This window comes from Pseudorasbora parva, chromosome 1 (genome assembly GCF_024679245.1).
Source record: "Pseudorasbora parva isolate DD20220531a chromosome 1, ASM2467924v1, whole genome shotgun sequence".
Lineage (NCBI taxonomy): Eukaryota > Metazoa > Chordata > Actinopteri > Cypriniformes > Gobionidae > Pseudorasbora > Pseudorasbora parva.
In genome coordinates this window covers 44,133,215-44,154,196 of record NC_090172.1, presented here as the reverse complement: position 1 = coordinate 44,154,196, position 20,982 = coordinate 44,133,215, and the positions used below count along the sequence as shown (strand labels likewise).

The window sequence follows — 20,982 nt, the reverse complement described above, 5'->3', positions numbered from 1 at the left end:
AGTGAATAGATCTTACTTTTCTTTTCTTAAGAAGTAATTCTTGGTTGATTTTAGGGTAAGAATGATCAGATGCAGGTGATTGGGAATTTGAAGAACATCTCAATGGCCTCCAGTAAGCTGCTGTTGGCTGCCAAGTCTTTGTCTGTAGACCCTGGAGCAGGAAATGCAAAGAACCTGCTTGCTGCTGCCGCCAGGTACTTCACGGCATGTTTGTTCATTTGCGTTTTATATATGCTCTAGTTTCTCTTTTTAACCACACTCTCCTATGTTTATTCAGAACGGTGACTGACAGCATCAATCAGCTGATTACCATGTGTACCCAGAATGCCCCAGGACAGAGGGAATGTGACAATGCTCTTAGAGAGCTTGAGGTATTATATATGAACAATGCATAGTAAAGAGTAATTTATCTTACTATTGAATAAAAAATGGAATGTTGCCTTTTTTGTGGGTTACAGGCTGTTAGGGGACTGCTGGATAATCCGAATGAGCCAGTCAATGATCTCTCCTACTTTGACTGCATTGAAAGTGTCATGGAGAACTCTAAGGTAACAGCAATAGGATTATATTGGAGGCTTTACTTGGAATTCCATTCATATTTTTATTGCAAATATTCATATTAGCTTTTTTATACAAAGGAACTTGTCATTTACTAAGATTGTGCTAAATGTTAATGCTAAAAAAGTATACATAATATATACATATTATAACGTTAATGCTAAAATAGTATACATTATTAAAAAAGTCAAAATCAAGTTTGCATATTGAGTAGTTTAAGCACTTTCAGGGTGTTTTCACACTTGGTTCGATTGCCTGCACTGGACTGTGTTCATATTATATTATTAGGGTCTAAACCGAGGTTCGTTTGCGTCATCAAAGCAGCAGCGGTTTACCCGGTTGCTTCGCAACGACAGCGAGCGTGAAGCCGCCGAAATGCATAACGTTGCTCCCATCACTTTTATATTTTTGTTTTTGAACTGTTGCTTTTGTTACCAAAGCTTCAGTACGTAATGGCACCTGTGTCTTTTTGCCGCAAATGCACTGCAAGTGCTCAAAAAAAATGCTGAAGACGAGCAGAGATTAGATCTACATCTCTCTGCTTGCAGTATGTCAGTGATGCTCGTCAGGTAAAAGTGAAACGCACACAAAACACACATCTTTATCAAATCATATGTCATTTCTTTATCAAATCATATGTCATTAATAGCAGTTCACTTCTACGATTTAGTACGATTGCGTTCTCATCAGCAACAAACTGTACCGGAGTTTACATCAACCGAACCCCAGACCACCTCATTATGCGGACTCGGGTATGGTTTGCGTGTGCACACCCGAGTTCGGAAGACCGTGTTCACATCATCCAAATGAACCGAACTCTGATGTCAGTCGAACCCGGGTGTGCACCAAAAGTACTAGTGTGAAAGCACCCTTAATATGCAGTTGAATCTGGCATTCTAAATGGTCTGTTAAAATACTGAACTGCAAACATTCTTATAGCCTTTTGATACAGATAAATGTAAATGCACATCACTAGATGATGACTTATCTGTAATCCACATTATTCTGTTAGATACTCGGTGAGTCTATGGCTGGCATCTCTCATAACTGTAAGACAGGAGATGTTCCAGCGTTTGGAGACTGTGTGGTTGGAGCCTCTAAAGCTCTGTGTGGACTGACCGAAGCAGCTGGTCAGGTAAGAAACTAAATTCATTCTCAGCCATTACATTTTTTTCCCTCTGAACACTTTTGCTTTGTGTATGTACGGTTCATACTTGTTTTTTGATGTGTCTCTAGGCGTCTTACCTTGTGGGTGTGTCTGACCCCAGCAGCCAATCTGGGCATCCAGGCTTAGTGGATCCCATTCAGTTTGCACGTGCTAATCAGGCAATCCAGATGGCTTGCCAAAATCTTGTTGACCCAGATAGTAGTCCATCACAGGTAGCTTCTTTCTGTCAAATCTTGGGCATGGTGTTTGGACTTAAGCCCAAAACATATCAATCTGCAATATTAAGGCCAAAGTATTAAAATATGCATGTTGCAGGTGCTCTCAGCTGCCACTATTGTTGCCAAACACACCTCAGCGCTGTGTAATGCTTGTCGACTGGCTTCCTCTAAGACTGCCAACCCTGTGGCTAAACGACACTTTGTGCAGTCGGCCAAAGAAGTGGCCAACAGCACAGCCAACCTGGTCAAAACAATCAAGGTTAAACCACTCCTCTTTATAAACGATTCCAACTTTTATCCACTCCAATGAAAGCAAATGATTGCTTTCAAACATCATTTATTTAGCCTCTTCTCTCCCACCATAGGCATTAGATGGGGATTTCTCTGAGGAAAACCGTGAGAAATGTCGTGTTGCAACAGCGCCGCTCATTGAATCTGTTGACAATCTCACCACGTTCGCTTCCAATCCTGAGTTTTCTAGTGTGCCTGCACAGATAAGTAAAGAGGTATAAGTTTCTTCGTCATTGAACTATTATTCAAAACTGGGTCTTTCTTGTTGTTAATGATATTTATATTTTTATACTCACAATTTAGGGATCTGCTGCACAGGAGCCAATCATCCAATCAGCACGCTCTATGCTTGACAGCTCCACCCACCTTTTAAAGACAGCACGGTCATTGGTTATGAACCCTAAAGATCCGCCCACGTGGTCATTACTGGCGGGCCATTCACGCACCGTGTCAGACTCCATCAAGAGCCTCATCACTGCTATCAGGTAACACATATATACTCACTTTTGTTGTTAGTATAAGAAAGGCAGAATAGAAAAATATTCAAATAATTTATGTTCATGTGTTTGGTATTACAGGGATAAAGCCCCTGGCCAGAAGGAATGTGACTCAGCCATTGATAATATCAATAAATGCATCCGAGATATTGAGCAAGCGTCTCTTGCAGCAGTCAGCCAGAATCTTCCTCCTAGAGACGAAGTTTCATCTGAGGTAAATGTGTTTCTACAGTAGCTGCCTGGATGTTTATTTCTACTTTCATGGCTGTAACCCCAACTCTGTTGTGCTCATTAGAGCAGCATATCAATTAGGGATGTGTTGGAATAGTCAACCAGTCTAGTCTAGTGTTCTCCTTTATATATATTTTTAAACATATCTTGTTTTAATGTCTGGAAAGATGAAATAAAGTGAGTTTTCTATATAGGAATCTTTAAAGGGTTAGTTCACCCAAAAATGAAATTTATGTCATTATTGACTCACCCTAATGTTGTTCCACACCCATAAGACCTCCGTTCATCTTCAGAACACAGTTTAAGATATTTTATATTTAGTCTGAGAGCGTATGCAAGTGTATGCACACTTTACTGTCCATGTCCAGAAAGGGAATAAAAACATCATCAAAGTAGTCCATATGTGACATCAGTTGGTTAATTAGAATCTCTTGAAGCATCAAAAATACATTTTGGCCCAAAAATAACAAAAACTACGACTTTATTCAGCATTGTCTTCTCTTCCGTGTTTGTTTTCAATCCTCAAATAAAGATTCAAACGGTTATGAATCAACGGAGCAATTCATGACTCGGATCGCGTGCCAAACTGCTGAAATCACGTGACATTGCCGATTCAAATCTGCTTGAATCTTTATTTGAGGAATGAAAAGAAACCGGGACAATATTCTAATTATCTAACTAAAATCACATATGGACTACTTTTATGATGTTCTGTTCCCTTTCTGGACATGGACAGTATAGTGTGCAAACACACTTGGATATGCTTTCTGACTAAATATAAAATATCTTAAACTGTGTTCTTAAGATGAACTGAGGTTTTACGGGTGTGGAACAACATTAGAGTGAGTCATTAATGACATACATTTCATTTTTGGGAGAACTAACCCTTTAATCCTTGTTGTATTGTATCAGGCTTTGCAGGAGCAGCTAACATCCTCTGTTCAGGAGGTGGGTCACCTGATTGAGCCGATTTCCACATCAGCAAAAGGAGAAGCAGCACAGCTGGGACATAAGGTAAATAAAATGATGAAGCCTTTCCAGTCTAAAATACATTTTCATATGGTTTTCAACTCATCTTAATGCATCCCATAAGTATGAACTCAAACCTTTCTCTGTTCCTCAGGTGTCTCAGTTGGTCAGTTACTTCACTCCGCTGATCTCAGCTTCTATGGGCATGGCCTCCAAAATCTTTGATCATCAGCAGCAGATGAACCTTCTGGATCAGACCAAGACTCTTGCTGAGTCTGCTCTACAAATGCTGTACGCTGCCAAGGAAGGTGGCGGAAACCCTAAGGTACATCTCATCCAATCAATCAATCTGTGTTTTCTCCATGTAAAATTTCAATCTTTCAACTGTTTTATTTATTTACTGTTTCTTTAGGCTGCTCATACCCATGATGCCATAGCAGAAGCTGCACAGTTAATGAGGGAAGCTGTGGATGACCTCTTGCTGACCCTTAATGAAGCTGCCAGTGAGGTTGGCATGGTCAGTGGCATGGTGGATTCGATTGCTGATGCCATGGGGAAGGTAACAACCCACATACTTTTGCATTATAAACTGCCTTAATATACTAATTCTATTTAAGTGAGCACCTTTTGAGTGTCTATAAATATGCAATCAGCCATGTAAAATGTTTAAATGATCCTGTGATCCTGTAGTTAGGAGAAGGTTCTCCACCAGAACCAGAAGGATCATTTGTAGAATATCAGACCACCATGGTGAGATACTCCAAAGCTATTGCTGTCAGTGCACAGGAGATGGTGAGAAATCATAATTTTCTTGCTGTATATCTTTAGCATATACATTATAATGTGTACACTCACCTAAAGAATTATTAGGAACGCCTGTTCAATTTCTCATTAATGAAATTATCTAATCAACCAATCACATGTCAGTTGCTTCAATGCATTTAGGGGTTTGGTCCTGGTCAAGACAATCTCCTGAACTCCAAACTGAATGCCAGAATGGGAAAGAAAGGCGATTTAAGCAGTTTTGAGCGTGGCATGGTTGTTGGTGCCAGTTGGGCTGGTCTGAGTATTTCACAATCTGCTCAGTTACTGGGATTTTCATGCACAACCGTGAAAATAGGAAAAAGAGGCTACAATTTGCACAAGCTCACCAAAATTGGACAGTTGAAGACTGGCAAAATGTTGCCTGGTCTGATGAGTCTCGATTTCTGTTGAGATATTCAGATGGTAGAGTCAGAATTTGGCGTAAACAGAATGAGAGCATGGATCCATCATGCCTTGTTACCACTGTGCAGGCTGCTGGTGGTGGTGTAATGGTGTGGTGATGTTTTCTTGGCACACTTTAGGCCCCTTAGTGCCAATTGGGCATCGTTTAAGTGTCACGGCCTACCTGAGCATTGTTTCTGACCATGTCCATCCCTTTATGACCACCATGTACCCATCCTCTGATGGCTACTTCCAGCAGGATAATGCACCATGTCACAAAGCTCAAATCATTTCAAATTGATTTCTTGAACATAACAATGAATTTACTGAACTAAAATGGCCCCCACAGTCACCAGATCTCAGCCCAATAGAGCATCTTTGGGATGTGGTGGAATGGGAGCTTCGTACCCTGGTTGTGCATCCCACAAATCTCCATCAACTGCAAGATGCTATCCTATCAATATGGGCGAACATTTCTAAAGAATGCTTTCAGCACCTTGTTGAATCAATGCCACATAGAATTAAGTCAGTTCTGAAGGCGATAGAGGGTCAAACACAGTATTAGTATGGTGTTCCTAATAATCCTTTAGGTGAGTGTGTATATATACACACATACAGTATAAAACATCTCGATACAGTATAATTTCAATAAAAAAAATTTTAGTCATAGCCTTGTTCAATTTGATTGCATCCCTTTATTCCCTCCCTCAGATCACTAAATCAGTGAGTGCTCCAGAGGATCTGGGCACTTTGGCCTCACAGGTCACTGCAGACTACAGTCAGCTCGCAGTTCAAGGACGTCTAGCTGCCGTTACTGCAGAACCAGAGGAGGTAATTGACATACAGATGCACAGTCAGTCACTCTTCATATTTATTTCACACACACTCTGACCTCTGACATGTTTTGCTGATTTTAGATCGGGTTCCAGATAAAGACACGCGTGCAGGAACTGGGACACGGCTGCATTGTGCTCGTTCAGAAAGCTGGATCACTGCAGATCAGTCCATCTGACTCATTCACAAAGAGGGAACTTATTGAGTGTGCACGAGCCGTCACTGAGAAGGTACTGGAACAACACACAACAAATTCAGATGCATTACTTACAACTTTCTATCAAAGAGTTTACGTTGTAAGAGTGTACAAAGAGATTTTCCATGTAGAATTTATTTTAATGTGTGTGTGTTTTCTGTAGGTGTCTATGGTGCTGTCTGCATTACAAGCCGGTAATAAGGGCACTCAAGCCTGTATCACTGCAGCCAGTGCTGTATCAGGCATCATCGCTGACCTGGACACTACCATCATGTTTGCTTCTGCTGGAACACTCAATGCTGAGAACGATTCAGACTCCTTCGCTGATCACAGGTATCACACAAATACATAATACAACAAGGTAATTTATAGTCATTGGTTATACACCGGAAATAAAAATTATTGGGCGAAACCAAACATTTTGGACACATTGGGTCAAAAAATGTAATATTTATATTTTAAATTAGACTATTTTTGCAATAAAAATTATGTCCCTTTTTTGGCTGTAATTTTTAGAAGGACAATTTCGGTGCATCTCTCTGTCATTATTGCAAATTATTACACAGCTCTGTGGAATTCTTGATTCTGATTGGTCAATTGCGCCATGTTGTCCTCCGATAACACCCGGTAAAAACTGTTAACACAGGCTTATCCAAGTAACTGTCACTGAAGTTGGCACTTTACTTGCTAGGGACGTTTTTTTACGTTGTATGTTTGGTGAACTAATTAAGAATTATACCTCAAATCAGTCATTTGTGTACAGTTGTTTAATTATGTCGCTCTCTTATTTCATACGAACACAGCTGCTTCTGTGTTTGTCATTTTGTTCAGACTTTTTGCAATGATTTTTTTGTACACTGTAATGGATTATAAGATAACAAAACGGTGTTCAAATCAAATCAAATCAACATTTATTTATATAGCATGTTTAAAAACAACATAAGTTGACCAAAGTGCTTTACACTCTCAACAATACTAATAAGACAATGACAATACACCCAAAACTAGACCCTTCTTAAACTCCCAGCTAGCCTAACAAACCAGACCCACATCAAGATGTTTGGTCTGTAAACTCACCATTGACAGGGCTCAATCCGAGGGGCGGGATAAACAGTTGTCTTTCAAACTCCCTCTGCACACAATTGGATAACGCTACAACCAACCAGAGTAATGAAGGTGAAGCGGAGCTAGTTGATAGATTAAACTTTCACCTTATCCGGTCTGCAAAACTCAGAACACATCTTCCCTTTTTAAGAATGACTTCAGTGTCGTTCTTTTCTCAGAGAAAAGCTTAACTCCAAGTCTTCCAGAGTCGCGGTCAAAGCTGATTCGAAAGACCGCCGTTCTCCAGCTTCTATGTTTACTAGTAACACGCAAGCGCAACTCGGCCGTCATTATGTTAAGCCCTGCCCACCAACTCTATACATGATGTGATTGGCCTGACCAGAGTTTGGTTTTTACAGCTCAGAAGTGTATTGAGAGTTGCTAGACGACACTTGCAGCAGATTAGATTTGCTGCCGCTAGGGTGCGTCTAGATTTCTAGGCTAACTCCCAGACCTTATGGGCAGTTGTAAGCAAGAGAGATAGATGTGTTTGATTCTGATCAATATTTCATGTCTAATTAATTATCTATTATTTGCCATGCAAAAAGCAGGATAATGTGCATCCAGTCAGTTATTTATTTTGCAGTTATTACATTTACATTTGTGCATTTAGCAGACGCTTTTATCCAAAGCGACTTATAACTCAGGAGAACAGGAAGCGATCCGTCAAGAAGAGGCAAAGAAACACAAAAAGTGCCCCAAATACCAAGATTTGTATACCGCTCAGAGTAGCAAAAACCAGAAAAGGGAAGAAGAAAGGAGAAATAAAGGAGGAAAGAGTTTTTTTTATTATTATTATTATTTTATTTTTATTTTTTTTATGTAAGATTAAGTGCTCATGGAAGAGATGAGTTTTTACCTTTCTTTTGAATGAAGCGAGTGATTCTGTCATGCTTATGGAGTACGGAAGATCATTCCACCAACCAGGAACAATGAAAGAAAAAGTTCTAGAGAGGGATTTCATGCCTCTCTGTGATGGCTTCTGGTGGGTGTGTAGACTCGTAGGAGTGAGTCGAAGTATTCGGGTGCTGAGCTTGTGGAAGATCCATAAGCAAGAGTCAGGGCTTTGAATTTGATCCGGGCAGTGAGGTGTAGACAATGCAGAGAGATGAATAGAGGTGTGACATGAGCCATTTTGGGCTCATTGAATACAAGACGTGCCGCAGCGCTCTGGATCATTTGCAGCGGTTTGATTGCACAAGATGGAAGTCCAGCCAGAAGCGCATTGCAATAGTCAAGTCTAGAAATGACCAGGGCTTGGACAAGAAGCTGTGTTGCATGCTCCGTAAGGAACGGTCTGATTTTCCTGATGTTGTGCAATGCAAACCTGCATGACCGAGCTGTCTTTGAGATGTGGTCTTTGAAGGACAGCTGGTCATCAAAGATTACTCCAAGATTTCTGACCGACCCTGAAGGAGTAATGAAAGATGAACCTAGCTGGATGTTAAACCTATGCCGAGATGTCTGCCAGACAGCTTGAGATTCGTGCAGCTACTGTGGGATCATCTGTGGGTTTAGATACTTCATCCTCAGTGAGTCTAGAGAAGGACGAGAGAAGATGTTTGGCTATGGATGTGGCTGATTTAAAATTGTGTGTGTGTGTGGAGGTGGGAACTGACTGCTGATGAGTGTGGTTTTATCTGTGAAAAAATGGGCAAGATCGTCTGCAGATAGTGTCTGCAGATAGTCTGCAGATCATTACCAGGTGACTAACAAATATCACACTTAATTACACTGCTGATAACCAAATATTAAATAAGTGGACATTAAATATAGAATATATTTTTATTGAATTTATTTAATTTTATATATTGAATTTAATATAGGCATAGTTCACCCAAAAATGAAACTTCTGTGATAATTTACTCACTCCCAAGTTGTTCCAAACCTGTATAAATCTTAAATATAATTTTATTCCTCTTTCTGAACACAAAAGAAGATATTTTGAAGAATGTGTGTAGGCCCCAGTTGGCCCTATTGACTTCCATAATATTTTTTTTCCATACTATGGAAATCATTAGGCCCCATCAACTATTTGTTACCAATATTCTTTAAAGTGAGATCCCTTTAATATATTGAAGTTATTTATTTATTTTGTTTCGAAATTGATTTGTATATTACATTTTATTGTATTCTGTGAGTGGAAAGAGGCCAGGTAGGGATACTAGAAACAGCATGGGAGAGAGAACAGTCAAAAATATTTGACCCCTAGAATGTACAATAGACCAACCAAGAAGGAAGAATATTCACATACATAAGCATTATAAATAAAACTTTTATCACCTCTCTCTCTTTCTCTCTCTTTATTTTTGTTTTTTTGCTTTTAGGGAGAATATTCTGAAGACGGCTAAAGCGCTGGTGGAGGACACTAAGAACCTTGTTTCAGGTGCTGCATCAAGTCAAGAGAAGCTGGCCCAGGCCGCCCAATCTTCTGCCAAGACCATTACACAACTTACAGATGTGGTGAAATTGGGAGCAGCCAGCATAGGCCCAGATGACCCAGAAACTCAGGTGAGAGACACGGGGAAAGTGATGAGAAGTCCAACACAGGAATTTATCAGCAGCCAGTCGTAAGTTATCTTTCTGGAATGTTCATGTGTTATTATCGTTCATCTCCTCGTAGGTGGTGTTGATCAACGCAGTGAAAGATGTTGCTAAAGCCTTAGCTGAGCTCATTAGTGCCACCAAGTGCGCGGCAGGAAAATCTGCCGATGACCCCTCCATGTACCAGCTCAAGAGTGCAGCCAAGGTAGGACTGCGAAAAACACTCAGGCCTCATTTCTGCGTTACATAAATATTATTCTCCCTTTTGCAAATGTTCCTTCATACCTCAAGAGCACAGAACTTGGCTAGAAACAGTCCAGCTAGACAATTAGCTGTCATATATTTGTCTCTGAAACTGTAATCTCCCAGTTGTCCCTCAGAAGTCTGGCCGCAGGGGTGGAAATGTCTTCTAACTCAGATATCAGTAGAAGTGTTCTGGTGAGAAACTCATTTCAGCGTGTGCCGTTTTATCAGATTAATTATGAACGAGAAAATTAATCTGTGTTCTTCTACTATACCTCCCATTGCACACTTAGTCCAACTATTGTGCTATAAAATGAACTACTTTATTAATAGCATACTTCTGCATGAGTTTGGGGTCATTAATTTTTAGAATTCAAAGAAATGGTGGTTTAATCAATTTAACCTTTCATCCTTTAATTAGAATAAAGCAAGTGTATAACGTTTTAGGGTATAAATAGCTATTTTTTGTCTTTTTAATTAAAAAGATGGGAGAAAATAATTTGGAGTCTATAAATAGCTGGTTTCCAAAGGCTTTTGCAATAGTGAATTTTGACCTCAGATGTTTTTCTGTAAAAATGTAATTAATGTTCACGAAGAATGTGGTGTTCTTCATTCTGAAAATGTAAGTGACGTGTCACGTGTGTGTTTGTGTGTCTCTGCCTCTGTGTTCAGGTTATGGTAACTAATGTAACATCCTTACTGAAAACGGTGAAGGCAGTGGAGGACGAGGCTTCAAGAGGAACAAGAGCTCTGGAATCCACTATCGAGTGCATTAAACAGGAACTCACAGTAAGACCGCAAACACAGAAAAAATGGTTTCCTTATTGACTGGTTTGTTATGTACCTTTTCTTCTATCCTTTTATTTTTTTCAGCCAGTAACTTATTTTAAAAAAAAGGTTAAGGCCCTATTATACTCATTGCAAAGATTTTTCATTCTTCATTTAGGGGTTAAAAAAAAGTTTGAAATACCTCTGCAGCTGAACACTATTAGCAAACATCCCGACACAACCCATGCGTCTTAGAGCAGCGTTTAGATGACAGTTGTAAGAGAACGCAGAACGCATCTGATCATTGGGATGCACACGTTTGCACAAGCTCTGTAATAGGGCACTTCAATCAAGTCACGTTTTTATTTATTGAGGAGAGACCCCTGACATGAGTGTGAAGCGCTTTGTGTGTACAGTAGTACATTTGAAAGCGCTATATAAATGCCTCATTCATTCATTCATTCATTCATTATGTACCACTTTTTGCAATGTATTGCTTTAAAACAATGTCGGTATCACTTTCACTTAGAATTACTACAATTTCTACTATTAAGTTACTCTCCAGTTCTTTTGTTTTTTCACTTGTGCCTGACCTCGACCAACTGAACAGAAGAAATTAACCAGATACATTTTCCAAAGAAGGCAGAGACTCATAACACACACCTACCAGTACTTATTACGTAATCACCACAGACCAATAGTGTGTACCAATCGGAGTGTACTTATCTGGTAAAGTTTGCTTTTGGGAAGCTGTTTTGATCTCTAAACTAACTTTGCTTAGTCTTGGTTTTGTTTGAAATAGCGTCACACCAGTTTGTTCTTCGCTTGAAGTATATAGAAGCCTTTAACGCTAACCATCCCTTTCTTTCGTTTAACCTTGATTTTTGACCTATGCTTAGTGCTAATTACAAATCTTACACAAACACAGACAGACACTCATGCTTACAAAGCTAAATGTGAAACATCCCACTTGACAATTGTTGTCATGGCACTCAGCTGTTTCAGTCTAAAGAAGCCCCTGAGAAGTCAACCACTCCAGAAGAGTTCATTCGCATGACGAAGGGCATCACCACGGCAACTGCCAAAGCTGTTGCAGCAGGAAACTCTGCTAGACAGGAAGATATAATCTCCACGGCGAACCTCAGCCGCAAGGTCATAGCTGATATGCTGACCACATGCAAGGTGTGTTTTCTACTCATTTCCATTTATGCTTTATTATCTGTGAGGTAGCGAAGGTGGTTTTGGTGTGCATAATGGACTCAGTATTTTCCACCTCAGCAAGCGGCATATCATGAGGAAGTGAGTGAGGACGTCAGGAGCAGAGCTCTGTTATACGGCACTGAATGTACCAATGGTTATATAGAGCTCCTAGAACATGTCCTACAGGTACAAACACACACTCGTTCACACACAAAATGCATCTGCACGGTGCTTTGCTGTAAAACTAATCCATATGAATTTTACTGTTTAGTCCACATTTTCTGAAGAGACACAATAGCTTTATATGATGAACAGATTTAATTTAGGCTTTTATTAATATTTTAAACATTCATCAACACACACATCCATGCAGCACGTTTGAACTTCCACAAGAGGTTTGTTCGCGCTTGACAAGCAGTTTGGTTAAGCTTCTGTTTATGTTCATTGATCATTGTTTAAATGTTCAAAGCTTAAATTTGATCTGTTCTTCATATAAAGGAAGTAACCATGGCTTTGGTTTTACTGTATGCCAATTGGATTTGCTTTTGCAGAGCATAAACAAAGCGTTTTTTAGGCACTACAGTGTTTTTGGTCCAGTCAAAGCAGACGTTGTTTGCAGGAAGCCAATGAAGACTATAGGCTGGCATTAGGAAAAATTGTTTCATACCTACATAGGTTCATGCAAGAAGTAAGACTGGAATTACTGACAACTTCTTTCAAGCAGTTCAAAATCGATCTGTTCTTTTGGAGGACAATTCCATTTAACATGCACTTTGATATTTGAAACTTTGCCAGCCCTTTTACATTCACAGATATAAAACACACTACATCAACGGTAATATCTGAGGGAAAAAAACATAATGGGGCAGTTTAACCAGAACAGTTTATGTGCATGTATTTGTTTCAGGTCTTACAAAAGCCAACAGGGGACCAGAAACAAAAGTTGGCGATGTTCTCTAAGAAGGTTGCTGCAGCTGTTACTGAACTGATTCAAACAGCTGAGGCCATGAAAGGTAACCTCGCTCACAGACACACACCTACATGAAGACACATACACACTTTCTCAGTGTAATCTGTGGATTTGTTGTGCTGAGTAAAGTTTCCTGTCTTTCCTGTCTCGCTCAAGATGAGGGTAAGTACCATACGGTGCCAGTACAAATGTTAATCCATCTTTCCAAACTCCATTTAGAACATTTAATTATTTATCCACATTTGTGTCTTGTTCAGTTGTTTTGATTCATTTAATTTGTGTGCATCACTGTGGCAAAACGAATTACACTCAGGATTATTTTGTTTTAAAAGACAGCATCCATTGCCCATGCAACTGACACACACATTCAGTTAAAGCAGCATGCCACCTACATGTTTAATCTAGGCCTGGCAAACAGTTGTGATCAGTGTGTGTGTGTTGTGTGTTTAGGCACTGAGTGGGTCGACCCTGAGGATCCTACTGTGATCGCTGAAACTGAGTTATTGGGAGCTGCTGCCTCAATTGAAGCAGCGGCCAAGAAACTTGAGCAGCTCAAACCAAGAGCCAAACCCAGGGTAATGCACATGCTTAATGCACTATTTATGATATCTGGAATTATTTCTGAAGGCTCACGTGACACTGAAGACTAGAGCAATGATGCTAAAAAATCAGTTTTAACAGGAATAAATTGTAATAGAAGAATATAATAAAATATAAAACAATTTTAATTGATATAAAACGATTATTGGATTATATGTTCTTAATCAAAATCTTAATTATTCCAATGTTTTGACGGGTAGAATATTAATATATGTATATTAAAAATGTATAATGTATTTTTGTATTCTATAATACATATAAAAATTGTATATGTTTGCATGTATTTGTAGTGTACTGGAATTCCAACTGCAAACTTGCCCAGTAAAAACTTGAGCTTTTTTAAAACTTTTTTTAAACTTTTATTTTTTACAAATAAATAGTTTTATTGTACAAGAAAAAGTTATTACCACAATAATAACTTTAATAACCACAATAATAACATTAAAAATGTAAATATACATTTTTTCCGAATGTTATGTGTCCCCTTAACTGCAAATATAAATAATACAACATTATAAAGCTAGTGTAATAAATGAGGATGTTGAATATCTCGATGAAAAAGTTAATTGCAGCGTAGCAGTAAGAAAGTACACAGAAGCTTGGTTTTAACTGAGTCTGAATGTACCCTGAACATCCTGAACTCAAACCTTTTTATAGAGTTACAATTTACTACTGCTCATATAAATGAAGTTGTTACTGTTTTAACAGCTGTGGTCTGTGTTAATGAAGTTCAGACACCCCATTGTCTGAGATAGCTTTCAGTTTCTCACACATGTTCCCACTCTACAATTGATGACCATTTGCTTAAGATGTGATGCAGAAGCAATAAAACAAATGACTTTGTTCTTCTCAATGATAATTAAGCCATTTTGGGGAATGAGCATGAGTCTGCCTCAACCCAGATTATCATTTCTTACAGGAGCTAATTCTTAAAGGGGGGGTGAAATGCTGTTTCATGCATACTGAGCTTTTTACACTGTTAAAGACTTGGATTCCCATCCTAAACATAGACAAAGTTTCAAAAACTAATGTTGGACGTTTGATGGAGTATTTCTGTGTCAAAAATACTCCTTCCGGTTTCTCACAAGTTTCGGCGAGTTTTTTTCGAGTATGGGTCTACTTGACGTTAATAAGAGCGGAAGGTCCTTGTGTGGGTCGTACGGGCTCTTCTCCCGGTAGGGTGCGCGCGCGCGTGACTAGAGCACGCCGTAAACAGTCTCTCAGATGCAGATCCAGTCGTCCGTGAACACTTATGTGGCGCCGCGCTTCTCTTTATTCCTATGGGTGACGTCGAGCGACTTCAACGCTTCAGCACAGCATTCCGGGAAGGCAGCGCTGCATTTGAACCGATTTGAACGCAGAAATGATGGGAAGCTTCACAACATCGTTTCAGTTGCGTCTCAAAATGGATTTACACGCCACTGCTGTCATGACTTTACCAAATCATACCAAAGAAGTGTGTTTTTGACGGAGCAGTCCCAGCGATAAAGGTTTGGTCCTGCTTTGGAAGCAGCCGGTGAGTAAATCTGCTTCAAATGTCTCTGCTTTTGGCTACGGACGCATGAGTAAACATCAGTAAACGACACGATCGCGTGCTTCGTCATTCAAATGCGCTAACGGTTACTCCATTGTTGTTCTGTATAACGTTACAGTATTCTGACGTGCAAAACCGTTTTGCTTGCTACTTCTAAGGTCTAGTCGCATGCAATAGTCCATAAACCGAATCATGTCCTCATACACTGCGAGTAAAGACACAGAAATGTGGAGAGGCCACTAAATACAGTAACTTACATACCACAGAGACGGACGTCCTGATGTTGCCGTTTCTCCTGTTCAATTTATTTCTCCCTCAGATTTGATTCTGGATCATTATCTGTATTAGCTGAGATAGCGATGGGTTTCTCCACGCTTGAGGACGTCACCGCTTTGCGCGCTTGTCATTCTTTAGCTCCGCTTACACGATACGCCTCCAGGCGCTCGTTTTTTTCCGGAAAGACTCGGTACAGCCTATATTTCTTTTATAAATATGATAAAACTAAAGACTTTTCGGAGATATGAAGGATGCAATACTACTCTATAGGTACCCAAGATTGACATGAGATTGACTGAAACTGAGTGTTTCACCCCCCCTTTAATCAACTCTTAAAGGAACTACATTGCTAACATTTTCTATTCCTGTTCAGTAAACACCTTTTGCTATCGTTGTTGTTCCACCCATTAAATGAAATAACTGAACTGTTGATATTTTTTCTTTGCAGCAAGCTGATGAGAGTTTAAATTTTGAAGAGCAGATACTTGAGGCAGCCAAATCTATCGCTGCAGCCACCAGTGCCCTTGTAAAATCAGCTTCAGCAGCTCAGAGAGAACTCGTAGCCCAAGGCAAGGTAAGAAAACATAGCATGAACCGAAAAAAGCTTTAATCTGATTAGTCAGTATAATGTCATCATGAAACAGAAGTTGTGATAGTATTTTCTTCCATATAGTGGCGTATATCCTACTTGAATGAGGAAAAAAATGTAGGGCATGGCTTGATTTTTGTCCATCAGGAATTGATTGGGTTGACTGGGTAAATAATTTTAATAAGCACTGCAAAAAAAGAGTTGTCAGTTTTGATTTCATAGCGTGACTTTAAAAGCAGCTGTTTCTTGAATTTTCCATTGACTCATAATAGTATTCATAGAGTCACAATAGCCATCTATTTTCCATTGTGAAGGTGGGAGCCATCCCTGCCAATGCTGTGGATGATGGACAGTGGTCCCAAGGGCTGATATCTGCTGTAAGTCCTTAAGCATTTAACAGTGTCTTGTTGTGTAAAGTGTACATGTTGTACCTCTGTATGACTGCTTTGTATCCTCTGTTACAGGCACGCATGGTTGCCGCAGCCACCAGTAACCTCTGTGAGGCAGCGAACGCGTCAGTCCAAGGCCATGCCAGTGAAGAAAAGCTCATCTCTTCTGCCAAACAAGTGGCTGCTTCCACTGCACAGCTGTTGGTGGCGTGCAAGGTTAAAGCTGACCAGGATTCAGAGGCTATGAGGAGGCTACAGGTATATACGTTTACATAAAGAAAAGAGAATAAATTAATTCTGATATTTAAATAGTAACTCCACTGTAAATGTTCACATGGAAGCCTTGGTGTACTATCCTCATTAAACATGTATTTCATAGAAATATTTCTTAAACTTCTTGTGTGTATCTGCAGGCTGCGGGCAATGCTGTGAAACGTGCCTCTGACAGTCTGGTTCGAGCTGCCCAGAAAGCTGCCTTCAACAAGAACGATGATGACAATGTCGTGGTCAAGACCAGGTTTGTCGGAGGAATTGCTCAGGTAATATTTCCTGGCTGAATTGAAAATAAAAAAATATTTGTTATTAATGTACTATTTTTATAATTTGTATGATAAACAATTTAATACTAATTTATAATTTAATTATTAATTTATGATTGTTGTTGTTAATAATAAAAATTAGTGCTGGGGAAAAATGAATTGTGATTTTATGTATATATATATATATGTGTGTGTGTGTGTGTGTGTGTGTGTATATATGTGTGTGTGTGTGTGTGTGTGTGTATATATATATATATATATATATATATATATATATATATACGTGTGTGTGTGTATGTATGTAATAAAAATATATGTGTATTTATATATAGTACATAATAATTATACACAGTACACACACACGTATCATATAAAAACAAACTTTTATTTTGGTTGTGAATAATCGTAATATTTTTTCCCCCAGCACTAAATAAAATAAATAGCCAAATTTAAATATAAACAAAAAATGATATGTATAAAATAATATTTATGTAGAAAATGAAATCTATGTAAATGTGCAATTTAATTAAAAAAAACTTTTTTCGTAAAGTTAAATAGATTTCTTAAGTTAAATAGATAAAGGTTAAGTAAATGAATACAATCATCTAGCCAGTGATGTGTGAATTTAATAAGAAATGTAATACAAAATCACTGAATACATCTTGTGTTGTACAATATGCTAGCTAACTATAAATAATAATAATAATAACTAAAAAATAAATGTTTTATTGGTAATATTTATTTTATTATTATTTTATTTTTTGCATTTTAAGATTATGCTGTCCTATATTGCCTTTGTTCAGTTAATGTTTCAGCTGTGTTGATTTCCTTTGTCTGTTTGGTCCAGATTATTGCTGCTCAGGAGGAGATGTTGAGGAAGGAGAGGGAGCTGGAAGAGGCCCGTAAGAAGCTGGCACAGATCAGACAACAGCAGTACAAGTTCCTGCCAAGTGAACTCCGAGAAGATGAGGACTAAGCATTATATGTTGGCTTCCTCGTGATCAAGTTGTCCACCATTTGATTTTTGTCTTTTAGAATGCAGATGGATTAGTCCAGTCCATATTATACCTGCTAAACCGATGATGGATCATTGAATTGGTTGACTGGATTGTGAGTTTTTAAATATTTAAACTCTTAAAGAACTATTCAAACAACAACCATCTCGTCTCCTTTACCGTGAATGTGTTCATGCCTCCACCACACCCTCATGAAGAAGCTTTGGATTTATGGCATGATTCTGAACTTGTCAATGTATGCATGAAGGTTTTCATGTGCGTGCCGAACAGTGGGATTCCACTTGGGATTGGAGTGTTGAGGATGACCTAATAAGATGGGCCCTCTGTTTGAGCTGTCATTAAAATAAAGCATTTTAGGGTTTCGAACAAGGTGCAGACTTTGCTATTTACATCAAGTTCAAAGTCAAGCAGATTGTTTGAGAACAGCCTTTTAAACTCCAGTGAATGTTTAACATTTGTACATTTGTAATGGTGAGATACATTTTTTTATGTTTTACTTTCATTGCTTCGAAGTTCACAAAGTAACAAATAAAAGATATTTATGTAGCGAAATATGCGTCAATGTGCAGTGTAAAACAAAATCACTCTAAAATGCAGATCCTCAAATGATTTATTTCTCTCTGACCATACACTTTTTGAGAATGCAATGGCTGGATGTAGTGATTCGTGGATTATAAATGGAGAATCAAAAAACCATATTAACCTCAAAAGTACTGTGGAATTCACCCCTTCTAACCCCTTAAAACCATAAGTAAGAAAAGGACAATACCACAGCAGTTTTTTTTTACATGAAAGAACCCTAAATGTTGAATGTATGTGTTAAAATGTAATAGAATTTCTCATATTTGTTGTTTGCAGGCGTGAGGATGTATGCTTTAAAGGCTGACTGAATGTTGCATTTCACTTTATGTAGAGCCAGACATACTGTAACTGACATTTATACTAATTTTTCAATTTCTGTTTTTTCTTCTCATCCTGAAATGATTGGCCACTGAAGTATTTTCTAGTGCTGTTTGTAACAAGTTTGAGTGATTCTCTTTTTCTTTTAATTACATATTATCTAAATCATTTGATGCTGGTATGATTTTTGGATTTTTAACCTTATCTTCTAGCATGTCACTTTTATGCTTGTATGTTGGTTATATGCAATCCTGGAAATCCCGTTCAGTTCTCGGTGCTTCATTGCTTTGCTACGACAGCCCTCCTATGTCTGGCTTTATTTAGTTTCAGTGCCTTAGTTTATCAATCAAATGAACGTATCAGTTCTCTGACTAGGAGACAAGATCAGGTGTTAATATTTTGGCTTGCATTCACCATAGTGTGTCTGTCAAAGCTGAGTTGCTGCTAATCTGTAACTACGTTTGTTCTCTATGATGCTCGGAGCTGGAAGAGTACAAGTTGGAGTTTGGTAATTGCTGCAACAAGTCATTGTATGTCATAAAGTGTCCTGTGCAATCACTTTAAGCAGCTTCCCCTTTAGCTAGTTCTGGAAAGTGTCTGTCTCCATGTTGCTGTAAATGTATATGGCTTATATACAAATATGTGACTATGTTAATACAGCACATGTTTGCCCTGCGTTTCTTGTGCATGCTCCATGACTTCTAATGGGAAGAGCTGCAGAAGGATCAGTGTTGCCATCTCATGCATTGTGATAACTAGAAGTGTATAAAATGTTAAGAAAGTCCTGAATGTGACTTCAGACTTTGAGGAAATGGGCTTGTTTATTTTTGTGTGTCTTTGAATAATTACTTGTAAGTTTACAAATTACATTGCAATAAACGCATAGACCTGAAGTTGTACATGTAAAGCATCTGTCTATAATGAAGAACATTTTAACTTAAAATAAAGGGTTTCGAAGTATAGTTCTCTTCATATGATGTCCATCTCCATATGGAATGTTTTTATGTATCTTGCCTGCAAAACTACAGTAGTTGCTGGTTGTGCACTGAACACTGTTAGAGAGTTAACTCTCACAGTTCTTATTTTAAAAAGGTTTCTTATATTTTATGATATAAGAATGAACTCTCACAAACCTTTTATTTTATTATTTTATTTATTAAAGTGGTATGTTACAAAAAGATTTACACTGGCCTCCGCTGCCTGTCACTTCCCTTATCTAGTTTAATGTGTAGAATAATAATGTATTAATACTTTAATAATAATAGCAGGAGTAATAATAATATTGGTAGCAGTAGTTATTGTACATATTAAAAACATCTTAACATGCACTATAAACCTGAATAAATTGGCAGTCAGTTACATCAAATTTTTTAAGTTAAGAAATGCAAAGTTTAAGTAAGCAGAAATTGCAGATTTTTATTTTGTAGATTTTTTATTTTGTACTTAATTGCTCTTAACTCGATAACAAGCTTATTCACATTTAAATTAATCTTGGCTAGCTTTAACTAGCTACTTTCTACCTTACAAACTGGTAACACAATATTTTGATGGCATTAGCATAGCAATTGTTAAATGAGTACAGCAATATATAACTTTTCCTGGTTTCACAGACAGGGCTTTGAGTCGGACTAAGCCAGGATTAGGTCTTAGTTCAATTTTGGCGTTTAAGTAGCTTTTATAATCATGCCTTAGAAAAAAACATTACTGGTGTGTGCATGTTGAGATAAAACAATGGCACTGACATACTGCACAGTGCAAGATTCTTTTAATTAAAAAAGCTCAAACATGCATTGAAGTCCTGTGCTGCGTTCCAGATCGTTTTTTATTATGCCCTTCACTCGCGCGAGAACGTCCCTCCATCTCGTTCACTCGGTTGTGCGTCATTGCTTACGTTGCATAAGTGTCCAGTCCACTACTGGCAGAAACTTTGCAATGGACTGAACTGGAACGCCCTTGGAATCCACTATGGAGTTGATTTATTATTTATTTTTTTCCTTTACGAAATTGTTTTAATGCAGCATTCTATATGTACATGGATGTGTTTGGGTTGTTTTAAATGTTTTTAAAAATATCAGAGTTGTTTGTGGTGAGGTAAATTAAACACGACATGCGTCACAATCGCGTTGCATTGTGGTATATAAA

General features: G+C 38.3%; 1 protein-coding gene across 3 annotated transcripts in view; it reads left to right on the top strand.

Annotated features, from left to right (window-relative positions):
• The window catches only part of tln2a (talin 2a), a 66,630-nt gene extending 46,818 nt beyond the window's left edge, over positions 1-19,812 (top strand). For 2 of the 3 annotated variants that reach the window (XM_067441870.1, XM_067441881.1), the window contains exons 31-59: positions 55-194; positions 278-371; positions 459-548; positions 1,571-1,693; positions 1,795-1,938; positions 2,042-2,203; positions 2,310-2,450; positions 2,539-2,720; positions 2,814-2,946; positions 3,876-3,977; positions 4,087-4,257; positions 4,345-4,491; positions 4,623-4,724; positions 5,850-5,969; positions 6,056-6,202; positions 6,332-6,501; positions 9,600-9,783; positions 9,896-10,021; positions 10,186-10,254; positions 10,732-10,848; positions 11,824-12,009; positions 12,106-12,213; positions 12,935-13,040; positions 13,448-13,572; positions 15,856-15,981; positions 16,311-16,373; positions 16,461-16,643; positions 16,799-16,924; positions 17,772-19,812. In XM_067441870.1, coding sequence (XP_067297971.1) covers positions 55-194; positions 278-371; positions 459-548; positions 1,571-1,693; positions 1,795-1,938; positions 2,042-2,203; positions 2,310-2,450; positions 2,539-2,720; positions 2,814-2,946; positions 3,876-3,977; positions 4,087-4,257; positions 4,345-4,491; positions 4,623-4,724; positions 5,850-5,969; positions 6,056-6,202; positions 6,332-6,501; positions 9,600-9,783; positions 9,896-10,021; positions 10,186-10,254; positions 10,732-10,848; positions 11,824-12,009; positions 12,106-12,213; positions 12,935-13,040; positions 13,448-13,572; positions 15,856-15,981; positions 16,311-16,373; positions 16,461-16,643; positions 16,799-16,924; positions 17,772-17,900 — 3,816 coding nt within the window. In that variant the 3' untranslated portion in view covers positions 17,901-19,812. The remainder of the gene's footprint in view (positions 1-54; positions 195-277; positions 372-458; positions 549-1,570; positions 1,694-1,794; positions 1,939-2,041; positions 2,204-2,309; positions 2,451-2,538; positions 2,721-2,813; positions 2,947-3,875; positions 3,978-4,086; positions 4,258-4,344; positions 4,492-4,622; positions 4,725-5,849; positions 5,970-6,055; positions 6,203-6,331; positions 6,502-9,599; positions 9,784-9,895; positions 10,022-10,185; positions 10,255-10,731; positions 10,849-11,823; positions 12,010-12,105; positions 12,214-12,934; positions 13,041-13,447; positions 13,573-15,855; positions 15,982-16,310; positions 16,374-16,460; positions 16,644-16,798; positions 16,925-17,771) is intronic. The other variant, XM_067441889.1, reaches the window with a different exon arrangement.
• The last annotated feature ends 1,170 nt before the right edge of the window (positions 19,813-20,982 follow it).